At 37.8% G+C, this 23,448-nt stretch overlaps 1 protein-coding gene across 1 annotated transcript in view; it reads left to right on the top strand.

The window, feature by feature from the left end:
• The first annotated feature begins 5,149 nt into the window (after window positions 1–5,149).
• Window positions 5,150–23,448, top strand: part of TENM1 (teneurin transmembrane protein 1) — a 230,263-nt gene continuing 211,964 nt past the window's right edge. The window contains exon 1 of the mRNA XM_029959106.1: window positions 5,150–5,396. Within this exon, the coding sequence (XP_029814966.1) occupies window positions 5,180–5,396 (217 nt within the window). The 5' untranslated portion in view covers window positions 5,150–5,179. The remainder of the gene's footprint in view (window positions 5,397–23,448) is intronic.

Consider the following 23,448-nt stretch of genomic DNA (forward strand, 5'->3'; position numbering starts at 1 on the left):
TTCTGAAGGTATGTACAAGGTCAGAATATTTTTACTTCTTTTTCTTGGTATTGCATTTCTTAAAGGTTTAAATCAAGAGTGTTTGTTCTGGTTTGCCTTTCATATTTTACAGTTTTGTATTTCAGAAAGACCTGCAGAATAAAGGTGCTGTTCTTTTTGCCTTCAGCAGTCCAGAGCTGATATACCTGCTTAGTAGTTCATTTTCAGAAACTAGTGGTCTGAAAAGGCAATAAGCAAATGGTAGCTTTCAGATAAGGGTATGTGTTGAAAGAAAAGAAATATAGGAGAGAACAAGGACAGTTCCTTGGTTATATTTTAACATTATAACTGCAATTACATTTTAATTCTAAATGGTCTGGAATATCTGAGTATTAAACATAATGATTAGTTGAGGCCAACAGAGGTTACAATTCTTCATGTTTTTACTCTTCTACACTTCTGGAGGACCCTGTTCTGCTACATGATACTCATTAGCAACCGTAACCTGACCTCTCTAAATAATTCTGGACTTACTGGTAACCAACTGGGTATGCCACTGGTGATTTGACGGGGCTGATGGTGGGTAATCAGTATGGAAATTTGTTCATTAAATGGGCACCCTATCAGAGCAGCCTATTAAGAATTTATAAAAAGCACTATTAAAGTAATGTGATCTCTGTGGCATCGCTGGGTTTGAGTGCAGAGCCTCCTCTATGCAGTATAAATGCACATAGTGGGGTTTGGTATAAAATACCTCTGGATGAGCACGTGCACTGCAAACAGCCCCATCCCAGGCTCCCTCATAAGCCAGTTACCCCCATGTTCCTGTGCTCCTGAGCAAGTGGGCTTCTGATCTGAGCAGCACAGCAGAGTTACGTGGCCGATGGGAAAGAATCTTGATGAAAGTGATATGTGAAAATAGTTTCTAATAACTTGTACAGTGTGCATTTAGAAAGTTGCATAAATCATACATTAAAATCCATATGGATCTATATTAGCTCCATTACTTTGAGTGGGATTTTCCCATCCAATAGAGCTTTTTGACTTTTTTGCATTTGCAAAAGTGGTTCATTGGGAATTTAAATGATCAGTTGTGTATTCTTCTACAAAATCAACTGTAAACTGCATACGATATCTGTTTTAAAGTATGGTTCAGAATTACCTGCTATTCACTGCCTAAATATGTATTTCATATAGTTATATGTTTATAGTTACCTATAATATTTTTATTACATATTTTGTGAAACCTTTCAATGACAGAACAGTGGTGGAAAGGGCAACAAAGTGCTACTTGTGAGGAGGAGAGCATTAAGACACTTACAGAAATGTCACTTACAGGAACTGTAAGCTTTTATGAGACTTTATCATTTTGCTGACAAGGTCAACTTGATATTGATCGTCCGCATGTTTTGTTTAGTTATTTGAAAGACAGTTATTTGAAGAAACCTATGTAAACATCAAGGCAATATTCTTTATACTTCTGCCCTATTTCAGCATTTTGACTTGCTTACTTGTGTTGTGTTTCTCCAAACAAAATATGAAATAAGGGGCAAGTATTTGATTGCCAGTGTTTAAATTCAGGTTATCATAATGTAGCGTCATTTGTTAAATTAAACTGATTCTTTCACTGTAGAAAAGCTTGAAGATTTGATCTGGGTTTTTTAATCATGTGTTTCTGATGCATAAAAGCTTTTTTTGATGAAAAATTTGATGAAGTATTTTTCCAGTTCTTGCAAACGATTTATCACCTGCTTTCATGTCAGGCCAGATAGCTTTGGGTTTATGAGACCCTCATGCCCTAAACAAAGACAAAGGAAGCACAAGCTCTTAGTCCCTGTGTGGAAGGAAGCTGAAGTTTACTGTGATCTTTGACACTGGTGCTGTATCTCTTGCCCTTACGTGAGCCTTTAGCACTGCTGAGTTTTAGATGGCTTTGGTACAATTGGGGTGGGGAGAGAAGAGTTGGCCAGGGGAGCTGAAGATTTTCTTCTTCAGGTGGTGAACGAGTAGGTGACTTGGGATGTGTCTGTGTTACATCTGTATCCACATTCTTCCACTATAAAGGATATAAAACTTCATACTGAGTCTTTCTGTTTGTGTGACTGGAGATGACTCCAGCCTGGTGCTGGAGTGACTTGGTTGTCAGCACTACCCTGGGAAAAGTTGAGCTGTGGCTTCACACACAAAGGCCTTTGCATCCCTACAACTGGAAATGTGGGCACATATGGCAATGGCAGAAGTAGCATCCCCAAGCAGGGGCAATGTGGTGTTAAATTGTGATATTCAAATGTTGGTCATATTTTTAAATCATTCTTGCTCTTATATATAAAAAAATAATAAAATTACAGCTTTTAAGGGGATATTTCATGGAGCTCTTACATGGATTTAGAATTGAAAAAAATGCACATCCTTTACATGAGAAGGTAGCACATATGAAAGTACCGCAGTGAAAGAGAAGACCCAAAATAGGTAATAAATCTAATATTAATTTCTTACATTAAATGAATTGGTCTGCCTACTGCCTTGGTTAACATAATTAAATATATTCCTGTTACAAGCAGTTCTCACAAAGACTTTGGTTATTAAACCTTGTTTTTAAAGAATAAAAATAAATCTTCCTTAAGTAGTTGGTTTGCTGCAGCTTAAGTTTTACAGGTCTCTGTGCATCCTAGTAATTTTTTTATTACTTGTTTAAAAAAAATAAAAAAAATCACTTGAAACCTCCCACAAAACAGATGCACAGCATCTTTTAGGAGGAACTTGTGTGTTTTGGTTTTGTGGGTTTTTTGTTTATTTGTTTTTTTCCAGTAATGAGCTAAATTTGTCAGATTCATCATTTTGTGCTTTCGAAAGCAGGATGCACCACGTGCGTCCGAGGCTGCTTGCACTTGCTGCCTTCATGGCAAGATTTATTTCTTCTCTGCTGCATCTTCTTAATAGAGGCCTTTAATTTCTCCTTGTTTTCTTCTGGCTTCTGTAGCTTCATCTCCATTTATTCTGTCAGAAAGAAGGCATTTGGAAGGCTTTTTCCTGTCAGTAACCGTTTCTACAGAGTCATCAGTTCATCTTGTAATCCAACTCTGTGCTTGTAAGTCAGAGCACCTTTGTGTTCTTCTGTCGCTAGTAAAGCAACTCACCAAAATAAGTACTGAAGCTAGGCAATAATAGGCAATGTTGGCAAATAACTGTAAATTATTTAAGCAAATAACTTTGGAGAAGCAAATATTGCTTAGTAGTAACTTGTCTGCAGTAGCGTTTTAACATCAACTTGATAAAGTGTGATCAATCCAGAACCCAAATCTCTGTGTTCATTGCTGCAGCCCATGACACCCTTGTCAGCTGGCCTTGGTCTCTGGCAGCTTCTTGGTTCTTCTTTCTTGTTTTCTCTCTCTCTTGAAGAGTTTTTTATTGACTTACGTGCTTTCAAGCCCTCTTTGCTAAGTAGGAGACATGAGCTGCATTTTTTTTTTTTTTTAAATGCTGTTGCTTTTTATCCAAGTGCTGTTTGCTTCTGACGAGCTGTTCCATTTCAGGTTAGTTAGCAAATACTTGCCTTTAACCTCTTTCTTCAGATAATCTCCCAAAACATGGGGAAAGCAAGGCATGCACTCACTCCATGGTGTTACTCCTACTGCAGTGGTCTGTCTCCCTTCCTCTGTCCAAGGGTTCTGAGGGCCTGGATTTTGTTTTTCTGTTACTGTGTTAGAAGTTTTATTCCCTTTCCACATCACGTGCAGTGTTTTCCCTTCCTCTCAGGAAGGTGATCCTTTCAAAAGTATTGGGAGGACACACAACCAGGAGATGAAGGTTTGCTGTACTGGAACACAGTGACAGCTACCATCACTTGTTTCTCAAACATTCAGACAGTTTGAGAAGTTAGTCATCTCTATAGCCCTCTAAGAACAAGTGCCTTTTATGTTTCTCTTATGTGTGTTTTCCCTTTTCCTGTGTTGCTTTTGGAGATTCCGATTGTATGCTCACAATGGGCAATGTGTGGGGTTAAAAGTCCTTGTTGCAGATGGGAAACAGGCTGATATCAAACTGAGTATTAAACTTACTTAGCTCGGCTACTGACCTTAAAATCATTAAGAAACTGTGAGCAATTGCTTTTTAATTAAGCAAAATCCCTTTGAACTTCTGTGTTTTTCTTGGCCTTCCAGCAGTAATGTTTACAGGCGCCTTCTTTTTTTTTTGTTACATTTGTTTTTCTAGGTTAATAATATCTGCTAATCTAGAAGCCAAACAGAGTTCCCTGTTTGTGAGCCGTGCTGCTGTAAAAAGTGTGCTCTGTTATTTCCCACCGAGTTTGTCTTTAAAATTAGTGATGGAAACAGCTTAGTGAGGGCAAAGACACAGGACAAGTGCACCAGTTGCATGTGCAGATGCAATGCACTTGATTTTAATGAATGTCTTTGTACAAATACATATGCAAAACTCAAACTGCAGTTTTGAAGTTTTCCATTATGGTTCTGTAAAGCCCCATGTTGGTAGGAGTTTAGATGGGAGATGCCAAGGAAAAGAGGGGTTGTGCTGCAGGGTACAAGCTTCTTCCTGTTGAAATGTCCACACAATCTAAAAGAAAATGTCCATTTCTGAACCAGCTTATGCTTTTGTAGAGTGACAGTGCGGTATGTTTTTATTTTTAACAAGTTTGGTGGTTTTCTAAAGTTTGAAGTCTCTTATTCTTGACTAAATGTAATTTAATTTACAGCAGAATATTTTGAAAGGGTGAACTTTCTGCTTTCTAGGCTTCATATTTTAAAAGTCATAGAACACTATTTTCACTTAAGATGAATATGCATCCATTTAGAGAAATAGTAACTGTTCTATCTTAGCTTTAATACCAAATATAAGTTGTTGTAGCATATCTTATGCATAAGGTACAGTTGTTGCTTGGTCTAGCAGGACAGTACTTAAGATTTGGTTTTAATTTTTTTCCCGCAAGTAGCTTTTTTTTTCTATTTTTAAAACAAAAAACCCCCAGTGAAATATGACATGTTCAGTTTCTTTCCTGAATTATAGTGATATTTATACAATTTAATTGGTTTATATAAACTAAAAAAAAAATTTGGCCTTAGTGAGATAAATTTCTATATCATGTCTGAAATGGATTATTGTTTTTGGTTTGTTTTTTCCAGGACTGTTTCCTTAAGGCGTTCCAGTTGCTTGTTTTCATGACTTTGAGCCTATTTAATCAGAGATGGAGCAGATGGACTGCAAACCCTACCAGCCACTGTCAAAAGTTAAACATGAAGTGGATCTAACTTACACAAGTTCTTCAGATGAAAGTGAAGATGGGGGAAAGCAAAGGCAATCTTATGACTCAAGAGAAACTCTGAATGAATATAGCCAAGAGCTAAGACTTAACTATAACAGTCATAGCAGAAAAAGAAAAGCCATTGACCAGTCCACACAAGGTAAATCATTTATTTTATCTACTAATTATGGTTATTACTTAATGATTATTTACTATGTAACAGTATCCTGTTATCAGCAGATGAGCAAACATTTTGTTCTTAAAGGCCTGTGCTGTCAACCTGCTTTTCACCTATATTTAAATATACCATAATATAAAAAATTTAGGAAAAAAAATTCCTTTAAGTAAAATTGCTCTTTTTGGCAGGACGGGCTGAGTGATATTCTGGAAATCATCCCAAACTAGCCATAGACAAATATATCTTTAGTAGGAGCTACTCTTCTTACTAATGGTCACTGAGTATTTATTACCTTTGTATGTGTTGGGTGCATTCTGGTATAAAAATCAATGTTGAGGCTGCAGATTATACCTGCTCGTGCTTACAAAGCCTGTGAATTCATACAAATGCAACAATTCTCTTGACATTTTTAATCATATCAATAATCAAGTAATTTAAAAGCTGAAGAGAATTAGTGTATTGTAAGGAAAAACCTGACAGTTAAGTTTCTATTTTAGCCTTTTGCATGATAAGGACAAAGATTTGAGCACTTATGATAGTTGAGCTAAGGTTAGGAAAAACTACTCTTTGGTTGGAGTTGAAAGCTAAAGACTAAAGAAATGGAAGGATTGAGGAGAATTTACTGCAGCATGCCCTGATGGACTCGTGCTGCATGTACAAAATGGCTTGTCTGCTGCTTTCAGCTCTGTCACAAATTCAGAGGGGATGACGGGGCAGGAAGAATATTTTTAGGAATCAGTGTGTGTGTCAGAAGCAGTGGGAGTCCTGTCCCTTTACAGGTAACAGCAGAGGGGCTCCAGGGGCAATCCCTCCCTGATCCTCAAGGAAGTGGTTGAATTGCAGTGTGGCCAGTGCTTCTCAGCTAAAAATTTTAGTATTTTTTAAAAAAAACAAACAACTCGTAAGCAAACAAACACACCAACCCAACCCCCCCCAAAAAGCCACATCAAAAACCCACATGCACAAAGCAACCCAGTCCCTCAGTGCTTACCCAGAAAAGCCTTCTCCAATTTTCTGAATATAAAAATAATTTTTTTACAAGAAAATGAAAGAAAAATAAGCTTTTTGAAGATGGAAAATTTGTCTCTTCTGTGATGTGTAAATTAATGTAAAATTTAGAGAGGCTGTGCTACATAGCTCTTACAGCTTTTTTGTATTTTACTGCAGATATTCTGACTCAAGTTACTCTTAGTACTTTCATATACTGAAAGTACCTATAATTTTTGGGTGACAGAGATAGGCTCAATCCATCTGCATATATTCCCTCCAAAGAGTTACAAAACTGCAATTTTTGGAAAGAAGAAGTCACTAACACAGATTTCAACAATGTACTGTATAGAAAACTTGACTTGGATATGTTTGATTTTTGTGACTTTATCTTGAACACGGTGTGAGAGTTTGGTTAACTGAGATATATATGGCTGTATTTTTGTGCCTGGAGATGGTGTAAATATACTTGTAGATCTACTTAGAGCAACTCCCTCATTGCTTATCACTGTGGCTGTGAAAGGATAACCTCTGCAGGGACCAGGGCCTTGAAGAGCTCCCTGTTTGCAATGCTTTGTTGTTATTGATATTCATGTCAGCTGTAGCATCACTAGCTTGGGCACATATAAAAGGGTTGCAGTCACACTACTGTAGGCATAAGAAACCAGCCTCTGTGTCATGTTGAATTTATTCTTCCAGAACATTGCCTCTGAAAGCAATTGCATTAATATTTTTGGCCAAATTAGTGTGCATTTCTGCAAGAAGTTGTCAGGCATGAACTTACCCCACTTATTCAGGACCGACCTGTAAGGAATCAGTTATGTGCTTGTGCAGACCAACAGGTGTTTTGCACTCATGTTGTAGGATGAAAAAAACAAACAGTAAGTATAGAATTGATCTGTTCATTAAACAATGATTTTTAGGTGCTGTTCTTCAGGTCTAGTACTTGTGTCACTCATGGAGAGTCCAGTGCAAGACGAATTGTGTGTCTGGAGTTACTTAAATCAGAAACTTGCAGTTACCAGACAATTCAAGATTTAACAAATACCACCACAAGCCAAACAAAGTTTTACTGGCCTAACAACTGAATGGGAGCAGATACAAAACTCTCCTGACAAAGTGTCATTGACTAGTAAAGAGTCAGTGCTAAATGCATAATGTGTACATTTAAAAATGCATTCTCTTAGTCAATGGAGCGTTCAGAATCCTGCTTGTCTGAAGATATGTAAATCTGCAATATCTCATCCTGGCAAGAAGATTTTATGAAGTAAATTCTTGGCAGACCTGATATCATGTAGTTTGGAGATACTGGCAAACATAGTAAATTAATTCTTGGAAGAATTGGTAAACACGTTGTTTTGTACTTGAAAGAGATGGGGTAGAATTGGCAGAAGTTGTCAGAAATGTTGCTCTTGCTGGGAAACTCATTGATGGACTTGGCTGTGCGGGGAAAAAAGTTCTCATAGTTGTACTATACATAGATTGCAGCTCGAGCTTATTTGTGACGTGTTTACATAATTAGAACTGTTTTCTTCCGCAGTTTTCTCTGTTTCCACTAAAGTAAGTGTGAAAGAACCTGTACTCTACAAATACTGGCAATAGGGAAAAGCTTTCTGGCTTTTAGGTTAATTATAGATTTGTAGAAAACACTGGTTTAGAGGAATGAATTCCTGATAGGATAAGCATCTGGGATCGAGTCACTGGCATGATAAAGTTTATTGATCGTTAACAATATGAGCATACGGCAGTAAATTTCTGCTTAGACAAACGTGTGTTTCCTGGCAAGATAAATATATTGAACTGCATTATGGGTAAGGCAAAATGGAGTTGTTCCATTGGAGGATCCAACAGCAAATATTTTCTGGTAAATCTGTGTGAGAAAATCATGATTACTAGTATTCTAGGAAATGACATCTTAGAGTGCTTCACAAAGAATTGGCCTACTCTGCTTTTAGCCCAAGAAGTAAGGAAAACCTTTTTCTGGACAAAAGCTCCCGAGTGGTGACATAAGTAATGTTTCGTGAAAAAGGTATATGAAATTATCTTCAAGAGAGCAGCAGATCCAACTAAATGTTCAAAATCTTCCTCAAATGAGCTCCGTTGGCTCCATAGAGAGGCCTGGGTCACAGTGTGAGAAAACTCTTCTGCCTAAGGCCACTTCTGTCTCATCCTCTCTTTTTAGGCTTACTGCTGTTGTCATCCAATTCTCATTTCTGCCCTCTGTTACATCCTAGCAATGGCGAGGACACAGAGGCAATAGAAATGTTTTAGTGCTGAACAGCACTTTCTTTCCTTAGAAGGGAAAAGCTACATGTGAGGCTCAGAAATAGGCGGTCTGTTTTGCTATGCATTAAAGTTCAGCAATTTTCAGCTTACCAGGAAGGAACATTTAAACACATGTAACTCTTTAACATCATATGACCGGTCAAAACCAGTTTTACTTATCATCTTAGACATAAATAAAAGGCGTGCTGACAAACACTGGTAGGAAATTGTCCTGTCAGGAAAATGTCATGGTGGTGTTTTGTCATCTGTGAAGTGGCAAAAGCTTTTTACATAATAACCATATTCTACTCAGGTTCCAGAATTATGTAAATCCATTCAGGGCAGCAGATCTGCTTTGTGTCTGTACCAGGGCCATGGAGAGAGTTGAATTTGGTCTGTATGTTGCATGTATTTTTTGTTTCAATTACTTTATTTTTAAATTACGTATAAAGGTAAAAAAGCCTTTTTTAGTTTCACCCCTGAACGTGTTATGTATAAGACAAGAATAATAATCTAACAAGCAACAAATTTGTGGTCTTGTGAGCTCTCCCGGATGAAGCTGATGCCAGCAGAGTGACTGTGATTTTTTTTTTTTTTTTATTGTTTTAATAGAGATTTGGAGCACTTACCTGGGTGAATTTAGGACTCCATGCTTATAAATTTCCACAGTTAATGAAGGGGAATATTTTACTGGGAGGCATCCCCAAACTCCTGTTATTAAGAAAGTGGAGCTCAAGTACGATCAGTGGTAACTGTTCTATCCTGATGGAATTGCACTGCCTGCTAGTTACATATTTTGGGGCCATTCATGGCATAAAGACTATCAAAATAAAATGTCTATTGACATGTGAACAGGACAGAGTAAATTGCATTTTTTAGGTTTGCAGTTGGAGGGGAGGTCATTAGTTTTGAGAAAGACAAGAAAGAGAATGTCAAAAGAGAAAAACTCTTAAGAGAACTACTGCTATGCAGCCTTTTAGAAATGTGGTAGTTTGGATTTCTTCAGCAGAGTGGTTATTTACATCTCTCTTGTTCCCTATGTTTTCTTTATGATGAGATTTTTTGGTTAATGAAGGGATTTTTTTTAACCTTTAAGCTGTATAATTTGTTTAGAGCTGTGCCTTGAGCTGTTGTGGAAGGTGATTGTAGCACAGTGGAATGAAGCATTCCTGAGTGCTTTAAGAGGAAGGTAGGAACAGATTGATCACAAATGAAACCAATTATTTTTGCAAATAGTTTTTCTTGAAATGCTATAATTTAAGGAAGAAAAATTAAAAGAAAAATAGAAGACTTCTGGTACTGTACTATTATTAAAATAACAGGGCTAGTATAAAAACTGGTGACGTATTTTGTATTACTAGAATCTTTTTTTCTCTTTTTTTGCAAATGCCAGACACTTAAATTTTAGACTTTTAGTGTTGTTTGCAGCATTATTTTGCTAATTTTAGAAAATCTTCTGAGAACTTGATTTAAGCACGTTTTATACCTGTACACTTCAGAGCAGAGACTTGAGGCATAATGAAGAAGTGATGTGTGTTTAAGTGCACACAGTTTATCCCTTGTACTGTCTCATGAAAGGGACTCAGCTCTCAGTAGAGGGTGATTTAAAGGTCCTTCAGATTTCTGGGCTGTAGACTAGCGGAAGGAAGCGATAGCTAATAAGCTCCGTCTCCTGCTGCTGCATGTTACACCATCTGCTCTGAGTGTTTATGAGCTTCATATTGTCCAAAAAAAATACATATGAAGCAAAGTAAAAGACTCCACACTCCTAAAGTTCTAGTGCATTGTCTCCTCCTCTATTCCCATACACAAATAGGGAATCCTGGTGTGTTGTGCTTTGTTTGACTGTCTGTGTTCTAATCACGTTGATGTTACTGTCTCCCGGAGAAAAACAGTGCCATGAGCAGTTCCCTGTGGCTTCCTGGACTGAAGCCTTCTGCTCTGTGGGGAGTATCTGCAAACTCTGAGGAAAGGAAAAGCAGCACTTAGGTTCAGACCCCCTCTGGATATTCTTTCTTGATTTGCCAAGTAATTGGAAATTTCTCTCCCTGGAATAACTGGGGTGAGGAAACTGTATGTTTGTGCCTTCATTTAAAATCTCACGGGGTGAATGCTTTTCCTTCCCTTCATCAAATCAAAATACGTGAGGAAACTGAATGTGCAAAGACACTTTTTTTCCCATGAGTGGGTGCTCAGTTCCTAGATTACAAACGTGTTACAAAAGCTTGTAACCTGCTGTCACCATTCCTGTAATGCTGCTTCCAATCCCGTCTTATCATCTCAGTGAAAAAATGCCTCATATGATCAAAAGTAGTTTCATTCTCATAAGTAATTCTTCTGATTTAAAAAGTGAGTATCCAAGAGAGGGGGAAAAGTGAGGAAAAAAATACAGAGAGAGGAAATAAACTAGAGAAGGATCACAGTGCATTTCAAATACCCTGCTAACAAATCTCATGTAAAGAATAAAAAAAAATTCTCCAAATGTTACACAAGCTTAACAATCCATTTGTCAGTGCACAGATATAAACTATCCTTGTTCCCATTCTCTTCTCTGAACTACCAGTTTTCCATGGTATCAAATACCAGAAATCATAGAAATAAAAATCAGAAGGGCAGAGTAACCCAAAGAGTGTAACAGAAACCAAGGTGTATGTGGATGCCCAGTCCCTGGAAGTGCTCAAGGGCCCTAAGCAACCTGGTCTGGTGGGTGGTTTCTCTGCCCATGGCAGAGGGATTGGAACTAGATGATCTTTAAGGTCTCTTCCAGCCCAAACCATCCTATGATTCTATGAGATATGGCAACCTTGACTGTAACTTGTGCCCAATACCAATGGAATATGTAGAGGAGAGGCTTAAACTTTTGAATTAATGTTTTGGAATTCTATTTGTCAAAACCTGGAATTATAGTTGTTAAATGTTCTTGCTATATTAATAGACCCTCTTCCTGTAACACTTAAAAGTGTCCAAGATGATGTCATAAGTTAAAAGATATAAACAAGTATGAAGACCAAGTGAGGATGTGGGTGTCACAGAGCTTGGGAACCAGAGCATGACTCTGCCTCTGCCCTACAAGCTGTTTTAATATACATACCCTTACTGTGTCTTTCATGTCACTCTTTTCTGAAACAAAGAAGAGCTGTCATTTTCTGGAACTAGAAATCTGGTTTGCTTATCTTCATTTGTAGAGCAGATGCTGAAACAAAATAACATTTCTTCCCGGGGTTTCTCATTTATGTATCTGTCAGAAGGTTTTGTACCTCTCAAAATGAAGAACTGTCAAGAAGTAGCTCAGTGAGTCAATGGCATTGCTGCATATCCGGATAAACAGCAGGGTGGGTGTATCCTAACCCATATAGAGCTTGAATTAGTTTTTCTTTGGAGAATGAGACTCAAATACTTCTGACCTAGTATAGATCTTTATGTGAAATAAATTGCAAATGTCATTTAAAATCTAAGGTTCTCTTTTCAAAGTTTCAGTTTGGTTGGAAGCTGTTCAAAATCAGTTTCCTGCTGACTGTCACTCATTAGGAATGCTTTGCAACTGGGTGAAGTATCTTTAGCTCAGATGGGAGAAACAGCGTGGAAGAAATAAGGTAATGTTTAACACCAGCAGACCGATTCTTTCACTACCCCCATCCCCTTAGCACCAGTTATATAAGAAACTTGTGAATACTGAGTAAGGTTTAAGTGACTTCCAGCTGTAACCTCAGGAAAAATAGTCTGAGGATCTAGAAAAGTCACGTACCAAAATATAAGCAGTTGCTGTGAAAGTCACCAAGAGATTATAAAGCCAGCAAATTCAAATTATAATGTTAGCACTGTGACTAATGAGATATAAATGCTAGGTTTTGTAAAAAAACTATGTTTTATTCAGTATTAATGTTCTGGAATTCATGACCACTATAGAAGTTGTGTATCTGTAAGAAAGAACATTAGCAACTGGACTATTGTACACAAAAATAGGCTATTACAGAAATCCTGGTCTTTTTCTCTCATAACTGAAAACAGTAGTATCTGAAAAGCTGGGTGTTGCCACTGACTTGATGTAAGGTGCTTAGCTCCACACTTGCTTTTTAAACTGCCAAGAAAAACCCAATCATGTGAGCAAGGACTATCACCTTGCTTTACAGGTGATAGGGAGCTGTAGAGGAAGCTGTTATTAGCTACAGAGAAGCAGCATCAGGTTATGCTGCCCATGGCTTCTGGGAGTAAAAACATGTGTCTGTTTTTAATACTAATTCTGTGGGCAGTTGGTCCTTTGCCTTCACTCGTCATACTACTGTAAATCACAAAATAATATTTCTGTCTTTAACAACAAAGGACTACATTACAAATTATGTATTGTAGCGTGTGCCAATACCTAACCTTGAGTAGTGTTTTGTCAGAAGTGTGTAATTAGTGGTTTTGGAAAGGAAATATTTGTAGAATTTATTTGGTTTGTTTGGTTTGCATACAGATTCTCAAAGGATTAATTGAGCTGTTGATTCTAGGGATATGACTCTTCCTGGTATCAGTGAGAATTATGCCTATAGGTGTGAGTTTAAGCTGATACTGTAGTAGCAATTACTTAAATGTTTGCAGTTGATTATTGAATTGTTGGCTATTGATCTGTAGAGTTTCAGCGTTCAAGGATAGATGCTAATAGTTTATTTTTATTGTATGCTTAGAAAACTAATCTGCTTTCAGACAATTGAAAGACAAAACCTTACTTACTGAATTATTTGTCCATCTTTATGACCTCCCTGATGGATCAGACTTTTGAAGATCTCATTGATGCATGTTTTTAAAGTATCCCTTGGCTCTTCCCCACACTTTTACTACTTCACTGGTACCATCCACTATCAAAGTTTGTCTCGTTTCCCAGGAGAGGAAAGCACAGGGATGAAGATCAGTGACAACCCTGGTCAGTGGGCTGGGTCACACCTGCCTTCCATGTGACTCTAGAGCAGTCATCCAGGTGGTGATACGTTGTGTGTACCTTTACCACTGCCTTCACCACAGCTTTAGTTCCTGCTGTTCACTTAAATACCACTGCTTTGCAGTTAAAGGCTGTCATAGCTTCACTCCACACTCGTTTGGACCCAGAACATACAGGTGGTGTCCTTCTTCTTCCATTGTCCTGTTGGACAATGTGTCCTCTGTCTTCTCAAGTCTGTTATCCCGGGGCTGTTCAACTCATTTTTGGTCATAAAAGGAAAGGTCCTTCAAAACAGTCCAGTTTGCTTCTTACATTGCTTTTTTAAGCATCTGAGGATTTTTGGTACACAGACATTTTCTTTTGAGGTTTTTTGGTTCATTTGGGTTTTTTTCATTTATTTACTGATGACATCTATTGGCAAAAGAAGGAAAAAAAAACCTCACTAATGAGATGAAACTCTTCTACTTCAGTCACACTGTGGTGGCTGTTGTGCTTCTGGGGCAGTTCCCAGATGTTCAGATGGCTAGAGGCTTGTGCTGCTCACGAAGAAGTTGGCAGAGGCAAACTGTACCTTTGGAAATGACTGCCTCTGAAAAATTTTATTTCTCTAAGGAAGCAAGATGTTCTGTGACAGGGTAAGATTTTGGACTTGTGGAGAAAAGGAAAGAGTAGCATTGGATACCTCAATGCTATTTACTGCTTGCAGAAATAGTAGCAGGAATGTATTCCTTGGAGTAGGGATGGGCATACATTCAGAAATAAAAAAGCTATTTAGCTAATTTTCAGCTTTGTATTTAGGAACTAACACAGGGAATAGGTCTGTCTGCTGCAGGCTGTTTCTCCAGTTCGTGAATTCCTGGCACCTGTGTCATAGAGCTGCACTAGACCTCAGTACAAAGTGAGCTGAGTCTGCTTTGGCCAACTTCTCCCTAGCATTATTCCCACTCTCCAGTGAAGTATTAGGCAGCCTTGAATTCACCCATGTGATGAATATTCATTTCACAGGTAATTATCGTCACCTCTCAGCAGCTCCACACAAACAAACCAAACTTCTCACGCAACCGGTCATTGCTGTCACTGTTTTGGCAGCATGAAGCTTATGATTCCTCATGCTTTAATAATGCTCCATCATCTGTGCTATCAGATTTGGGTCAAATGACCATGCTGAGGGTTAGAAAACTCTTCCTTCAGACAATACTTGATGTATTAGGAAAAAAAAAAAAAAGAGGCATCTGCCACTCATCTTTCCGTGTGCTGCTTTAAATCCCTCACCCGAGCTAACAGCACAGTGGACACAAACAAGATCCTTCTTTGCTGTAACTTGGTGCTCAAGTTTAGATACCTAAGATGACCAACTGGATGTTCAGACACTATACTTCAGTATTTTCAAGTTTTTCTATAAGATTGTAGTTACTAAAAGAAATCTCAGTCCTTAAATTGGATGCAGTAATGGCTTTATCCTGACTGCCAGTTGAGTGGAATAATGTTGCTGCAAGTACCTATATTTCAGTTCAATTTGATGATCTTTTTAGAAGAATTATATGTGTAAAATATATATTTTAATGGTTAATAAAACCTACTAAACAAGAAAAAATGCTGTTTTCTTTCTGTTTTCTAAGTATTATTATTATTGTTATTATTACTAAAATTAGTAAAAGTTCTAAACAGCTACAATAACCATGGTAAGAGATCAGTCTGTGCCTGAACTGGTTAGAGTTCAGTAGCAGATTCTTTGCAAATGAGGCATATACTGGTGATGTCTTTGACAACATTCAACATAATTTTAGTATTTGTATAATTTTTTTAAAAAATTAACCTCAAAACATGCTCAACAAATCTGCCTCTTATAATTTCAGCAAACTTGTCTAAGCAAGAAGACAACTGTATTAAACAGGAAAATACTGACTTGTGACATTTTCTATCCAGTGTCTCTTTAGTTTTTCAGTAGCAGAGCATCAACAGACTGCTCCTCTTTCAGTGTTTAGTTTTCTATCCTGGTCTCTGTTCCGTAGCCCTGCCCCTGGGCATTATTCATTCCTTATTTTGAACTTAAGTAAAGCAGGGAGATGTGGGAAGGGGACAGCAATGAGGGAGGTACATACTCTTTTGAATCTGTATGTTGTTGAGATAGTCCAATTAAGTACTTTTTGTTAGCCTGATGGAAATAGTTCTTTGTCCTCTGTTCACTTTCTCCACTGCTACATGGCATCTCACTGTTCGTCCTTCTTGGTTTTGAGTTATTCTCATGTTCAGACCCCCTGAGCCCAAACCCAACCTTCCCTCCTTTCTAGCATTGAAAAATGTCTGCTCCTAATTCAGTGCTCAGTTCTTGCTGTGTCCACTGAAATAAGACTTGGACTGGTTTATCAGAGCTCTCTCTGATTACAGTCAAGTCAGAGAGGCTGTTGCTATGTTTTTAAAGATAAGTGGTTTAAGCTCCTACGACCAAATGTTTTGGTGTTTTTCACTCATAACCACTTCTGGATGTGCTGCTTGCATCCTTTGCCAGTTGTCCTGATCAGCTGGGCTGTTTATTTCCCATTTGCTGTATCACTGCTGCGTCTAATATTGGACACAGTACGAGATGGTGCAGCTCAGGAAATGGTGAAGCAGCTGGTAGGGAAATGAGACAATACCAAATGGAGAATAATGTGAAAAAAGGCGAAATCCACATGTGACTTTTACACTCTATGGGGAGCTGAAGACTCTGCACTCAGCAGGTTTGCATGAAACAAATTTAATAGGAAAAAACAGTGGAAAAGGATTTTAAGGTCTGTTTAGCACATAGAGCTGTCTGCTAGAAGAAACCTTTTCACAAAAGGATACTTAAGCATTTACCTTTTTTAATCTGAAAAAAAAGATCCATACAAAACTGGATATTAGCTTGTATTTTTTTCTGATAGATTATTTTCCCTGTAAAATAGTTAACACTGAAGGAAAAATAGGCATTTTGTTCTGTAGACTATGACCAAGTCTCTCTAGACTGCAGTATTTACTGCAAAGGGAATTTTCTATATGTGTTAAAATTGTGAAGTTTATAGTTACGTGTTTTAAGTCTTGTAGTTTTGGAGTTTTTTTCCCCTCCTTAATATAGTGAGTGCACGTGTGACCTATGCTTGACAGTAGATGAAATAGTTGCTGCTACAGTCCTTTGAGAACAGCCAACAGTAGAGCTAAAGTGTTTTTGTAGAGTAAAACTGAAAGAATTGAGACACTCAATGCTCCTATAAGCATTCCTGTTGTTAGATCCTCAGTATGATTCAGAATTGCTCAGGTGCAGGAAATGGCTGCCTTCTTCCTCTCAAAACACCTGTCCCCATGGTGTACATTAAAGCACGTGAAGGTTATCTAAGACAAAGGTGTATATTGCATTTTTTTCCTGGTTAACTGTGGCCCTAGTGTTTGAATTCTGCACAGATTCTTTTAGCAGTACATATAAATGTCGTTGAACATGATTTAATACACAATTGCTCTCATTTTTGCTTGAATCTGGTATTTCCCTGGAGTATCTGTTTTCAGTTCTTTCTCCCTTATGTGTGCCTTTTCTGATCATGGCTTAATTACATTTTAAGTGCCTTCTGTGTTACTGTCTCCACCGCCTCAATTAGTTCACCTCCAACTGTGTGAATTTTTTAATAAGGAGGCACAAAGTATTTCTGGCAATACAGGGTGTGAGCTTTGCTTATCTGCCTATGGCAAGCTTTCCTTCAGGGCATGGCAGACTTTGCAGAGCCACTGTGGGCTGATCTGTTGGTGCCGTTTGCGTTTGATTTATTAGAGTTAGAGTTAGAGTACTCTCAGCTGCTGTGGAGGCTTCTCTGACTCTTCCCAGGCATCCTTGATCGAGCACCTTTGCAGAGCCAGGAATTACGGAGAGCTCCCAGGCTTTCAGTTGCCCACGGCTGTAGAATGCAAGGTATGTTAGCTCTGAAGAAGGTTACTGGTGTGCATCTTCTCTTCCACAAATGTCTCCAAGGCAGATGCTAAAAAACTTGAGAAGCAGGTTTTTTTGTGGGGAATGCTAATACTGTGGGCAATTCCTCCTGTGGTTTTCAATCTGTTAAGATCCAAACAAATGATTTTACTTTCTGATTTCCTTTTTCAGGATTCATCTAAGAAAGTTGGTAACAACTGGCAGCTCTCTCACGTTGGGTAGTCAGGCTCCCAACCATCTTTATACACATTAGCAATACATATGTCTCCATTTATTTGATGATGAAGGGGTTTGGGGTTTAGTTGTGGATAGTTAGCATTACCTGTGATTTGCATTGGAAAGAGCAGGTGCCTGCCTGCTAATTTTAAACAGCGAGCAATCACATTTTAATACCAGTCAGTGACTTGTTATTTCCCAGCTATCAATTACATGGCTGTGTCTGTGTAAAAGATAAAAATACTGTGTGATTAAATCACAGGCTGGAGGTTTCAAAGTCAGAGACTAGAATAGCTGCTAAAATGAGTATCACATATCTAAATAAGCAGCTTAGTATTTTGAAACAATTAGAGCTCTCATTAAGAAAAAGCGAGGAAATTGAAGAGGTGTAGAGCTGAAAAAATTGTAGCCAAGTGCTCCTAAAAATATTGGAGTTGTTTCATCATGTAGTGGCTGTGTTCCTAAAGTTTGGAAAAATTTCAATGACAGATCATGGGATCTCACAGCTCTTGTTTATACAATGAAAATGTTCAGAGGTCTTTTGATTGGGTGGGCTTTGGAATTTTCATACTTAGTTCCTTTAGGTGCAGCACTGGAATGACAGTTGTACTTCCCTCTTTGGGAACTCTACATCAAATTTTGAGATGGAAAATCTTGTAGATACCGTATTGTGTGCTTAGGAACTTTATTACCTGACACAGATTTTCATCTTTCCTTGGTAACCATGATGTGCATTTTAGGTTAAAATATGTTTTAAGATGTGTTTCTTTAACTTAAAAAGCAATGATGTTGTGTGATAGTGGTGTAAGAAATACCACAGTGTATTTTCTGGGCATGCACACTTGGAATGATGCCACCGCTTTCAGCTGAGTTTCTTTGATGCATTTTGATGGTATAAAACAAAAAGTTATTGTTTTGCAGTTCCTGATACGGAATGTCAATGTAACTTATATAGTTACTTTTAGAAATACAGTATAGAAGAAGCATTATCTGGAAATATTTGAAAATCTAATACAGGTCTTGCAAGGAAATTAGTTAACCAGTTGAAAAAAGTTACTGTGATTGTAGGTGTAAAAAATATGATATGCAAACCCAATGATTTTCATTCAGTTGTTTTAATATTACTTAAACTGCAGCAGAACTGACCTTTAAGTTTGAACTGCTGTTATTGACATTTCTTTGGTAAACTGGACACCTGAGGAAAGAGGGGAGCAGGAGTGGTCAGAATTATTTGAAGGCAGTTAAATCTCCCATTTCTTGATCAGATGGAACATTTGATGACAAACCCCTCAAGAGTTTTTTGGAGGAGGAGGGTTTTTTGACTGACAAGTTGTATCCCCAGTTGGCTAATCAAAGGGAATGGACGTGCCAAGTTGTCTTTCATGTTCTCATTGGTGTCAGATTGGCAGTGGGATGGAATTGGATGTGAATGGAAGTACTGAAGAGCTGGTGCACATGCTCATGCTTTCTCTTCCTTCTTCCAAGATTAATCTGAAGGGTGTACTTGCTGGACTAAATTTAGCAGTTCAGTCTAAATTAAAGAATACACTGCTTTCACAGTAGATGTAATTTATTAAGATCATGATCCTTGTGTGTAAATTTTTGCATGATCTGGAAAAAAGAAAAGAGAAAAAAGAAGTGCAAATACTTGCTCCTCTAATCTGAAATAAGTCAAAGTCAAACTGTTTTGCTGTCCTAAGCTCTAACAGAGGACATCTTTGAGTTGATTTGGGCTTTTTTTTCCGGTGGCAAAGGTGATTACATACTAAAAAGTGGTGAGTAAATTTATGGGGAAAAGTGAAAAATCTATTTATGAGATGGATTTTCATTTTTATTGTTGGGGCCTAACCCAGTGTCTTCTGAAAACCTCACCTAAGAGATGGCTTTAAAATGCTTCATAACACTGTGTGTTCCACATTAGTGCTCTGGTCAGCAGTCATTGCTCTGTAGGAGGACTCTGCTATTCTTCATTAAGAACTCTGGTCACCCTGATCTAACTTGACCCTCCTTTGAGCACGAGGATGGGCTGTTGATGCCCGAAACTGTTTCCAATTTCAGTTATTTAAAGAAAAAAAAAATATAAAATTAGGTCTAGTATCCTGCAGATCTTAGACATCCTACCAAGAAAACAATGATGAAAATTCCAAATTTTGGCTCCATTAGACAGTCATTTTAGCTGTGAATTCTTGGAAGGGGAGTCAGACATACTTTCACGATTGACAGCATTTGTGGGGTTGTTCCCCAAGACCTGAAGAGGTTGTCTGGCAGAATGTGTGTGTCTGCTTGCTGTGACCAGCAGACCTGGAGCCACTGGAAGCAGCAGACTGGGATTTGTCAAGCTTTTACATGGAGGCCAAGAACCTCCTGCTGAGCACAGCTCCTGGGACCTCACACCCCAGGACAGGCTGTTGCTCCTGTTTTCTTTGTTTCTGTGATGGCAGCACAGTGACAGCAGCTACTGGTCCTCGTGCTCTTGTGCACAAGGACTGTTCTCCTGGTCTGTGCTGTTTTTGTTCTGTACCCACACACACACACATACACATAAGGTGCTCTTGGTGGCTGCCTGTGCATCACCCCCTCCTGTAAGGGATTTTGCCTCTAGGTTCTTAGACCTCTCTGTGACATCTGCTCCTTTGCAAATACTTTTTCCCAATTTTCAGCTTTTTTAACAGTCACCAGGAATGTGAAGAAGTGTGACTTGGTCAGTGCAGTCCTGCTGAAACCTTCCTCTCGTTTGTGCTGTTCCCTGTCTGAAATAATTCATTCACTGAAAGGGGCACAGGGGGATCAGAACCACCTTCCTCTGCATCCATTTACTGTCTGCCTTCCACTCATGTCACTTCAGAGGAGGATGGCTGGTAATACCCTTGATACTCTCTTAAGCTACTTTAAAGTTCTGTTAGAGCTTCGTAGTTTCTGGTGAAAGTTAAGGTGAGGAGCTGAGTTACTCTGATCATTCTTTTTGAGCAGCACCTGTGATCTGAGTGCCTTGGGTCTGTTGAATAGTCCATCAGTAAAAAAGAACATTTCTGGTAAATCTCTGTTGATAGCAGCTTTCTAAAAGTCTTCCTATCATCACAAAGTTATGCACTTGGCAGATGCTTACTCTGAGACAGTCACAGTGACCTAAAGCCTAAGTGCTGCCTTCTCTACCTTTAATTTTGAAAATTTAATCAGAAGAACAAAGGATACATTATCTATTGCTTCCCTCAAACACATTCACAAATGCCAAAACTTGTAATAGAAAAATTATTTTAGAGCCAAGGAACCTTTAAAATTCTTGGAAAAAAAAATTGGAGTGCTTTTCTCTTAGAATAGAGTTTTTGGAAACAGAAAATCTTTTTCCTTGAAAATTCTTCATTTCTTAATAGATTTTTGCATATGGAGAATGAAATTGTAAGTGAATATATTATAAGACAAGCTTTTCCAAACTCAATTTTAACTGTAGCATTAGAAGAATTTAATTTATCCTCAGAAATTATATTGAGGTTCTTTCTCATCTGTGATAATTGTATTTTTTCCCTCTTGTCTTTAATAGGGTAGAGTTAGTGTGGTCATTATTTGAGATTAAGCTGGTTTCCTTTATGAGAAATTTAGGTTAAATGCTAATGCCTGGCATTTGCTATGGTTTTATAACTCTAAAATTCATTAAAAGGGAGATATTTATGAGTACCTGCAATAGAAATTTCTCTTTAACAGAATCCTGTGAATGAAAGTACTTTACCTCATAAAGCCACACTTTTGGAATAGGAAAGACTATAGTCAGCAATATTTAAGATGTATTTGAACTTCAAGGATTAAATTCCTACTCAATCTCATACTGAGAATGTTTCTTCCTAAATTAAAGTGAGACCCACATTGTAGCTCCAAAAGCCTCCTCTGGCATCTTGTTAGTTAAAAAACTCTTTAAAAATAAAATCTTTAACATTAAAAATTCGATCTCTAAAAAGAATATTCTGCTTCTAAGGAGAGAGAAAGTTTATCTACATCCTCACAGGATCAGGATAATTTCTGTGCAGAATTTAAGAAGTACGTTCCTTATTCATGTTGATTTTAATAGTAATAAAAATTAGTATCTTAGGACTCCAGGAACATATTTAAAATTAGGTTCAGTCTCCTCCTGTCCTCTTTCTTTAAGCTTGAAGAATTATTCTGAAGAAAAGACTAGAAAGATATTTGCCATGAGGCATGGGTTGGAATCTCATCCTCTGGTTCCTCTGGGGAAGGACCTGAGGAATAAAGATTTCTTTCTTCCTCATAAATTTAACAAGCCAAAGAGTTTCCTGAAAGTGCATCCTCCTTTCCTAATCCCTTAGCTGCCTAATCTGCAAATTTCATGAACTCAGTGTTGTAGCAGACTCTGATTCCTCTTTTATTCCTTCTTTATTTGTTATTACTGTTATTTTTAACTTTCTGTCATCTCCGGTGGTAACTGGAGATTAATATAAGAAAGTGAGCAACATAAATAAGGGAATGCAAGGAAAAGTTGAAATATAGCAAAGAAAAACATGTACAATGAAATGCATTTTCTATACAAGTATAAAAATTCAAATGGTATCTTTTATGTGCTTGTTATTTATGTGTAATCTGTATATCTTTTTAAATTAAAATAAATGCAACTAAAATTCAGTTTTGGGTTGTGGTAATAATAATTGGTGATAAACATGAGGTTTATAAAGCAAATTCATAGTCAGTGTAATGGACTTTTGCAAATTAATTGATTTTTGATTTCTTCCTTAATCATTTTCTTAGGTGTGGTTACTGGAGCTTTATATCTTTGAATTATATTGTCCTAGGAATGATGTGGCATGTTCTCTACATGGAAACAAGTAAGATCTTTGACTAAATGAAATGTGAATACACAAAAGCATTCAAAACTTTATGTAGCGGGTTGTGTTACACGAATGCCCTGATGAAGTAGCTTAAGATCTCTGCCCATTTAATTCTCAAGTCCAGTGTGCAGCCAGTAAACCACAGTCCTCAGGTGAGAAATGAGAAATTTTAAGGGCCGTTGAACACACTGAATTTAGCAGTGCTCAATAGCCCTCAAAATTTCTCATTTAGGAGGATGCATATGTATTGCTTCCAAAAATGAACACGATCTTCACTTTGCCCATTTACATTTCTTCCTTACTTCTTCCCTCCCTCCCTGTGTCTCTCTGAGTCTCTTACACCACGAGTAGCTGGTCTGCCCTTCCTCTCATTTTGAACTACATAAGGTGCACCTGCTGATTAACCCACTGGAGTAAGTTCAGTGTGCAAAAGCGTACACAAAGTTGTGGTGTAACACTAGAAAATCCCAAACCCTACAACAACCTCAGAGCTGCATGCTTGGGGTATCTTTTTCCACTACATTCCCATTATCACTCCCTCGAACACAAACATAAACATGACACTATTCAGGTTAATGTATATTATTTGCCTTTCTGGAGTCCCTTCCATTCTTGTTCTGCTCCCCAGACTCTGGTATTCCCAGTGTTCTCAAATAACCTCCAGTCTGAAAGAGGAGACTGGGCCAAAATATGTACCATGGATTTAAACTTCCAAGACATCAATATTTTCTCCTTGCCTTTGAGCTACTTACACTCTTTTGTAATTTTACATTTACAGAGAGATCAATTTGTATTTTTTTCATCCAGAGAATTGACTTGGTCTGTGTTTGGGTAGGGAACATCATCAGAGTAAGAACCACCTCATAGCAACAGTCAAGAATA

This window comes from Manacus vitellinus, unplaced genomic scaffold (genome assembly GCF_001715985.3).
Source record: "Manacus vitellinus isolate BGI_N305 unplaced genomic scaffold, ASM171598v3 scaffold_19_pilon, whole genome shotgun sequence".
NCBI lineage: Eukaryota > Metazoa > Chordata > Aves > Passeriformes > Pipridae > Manacus > Manacus vitellinus.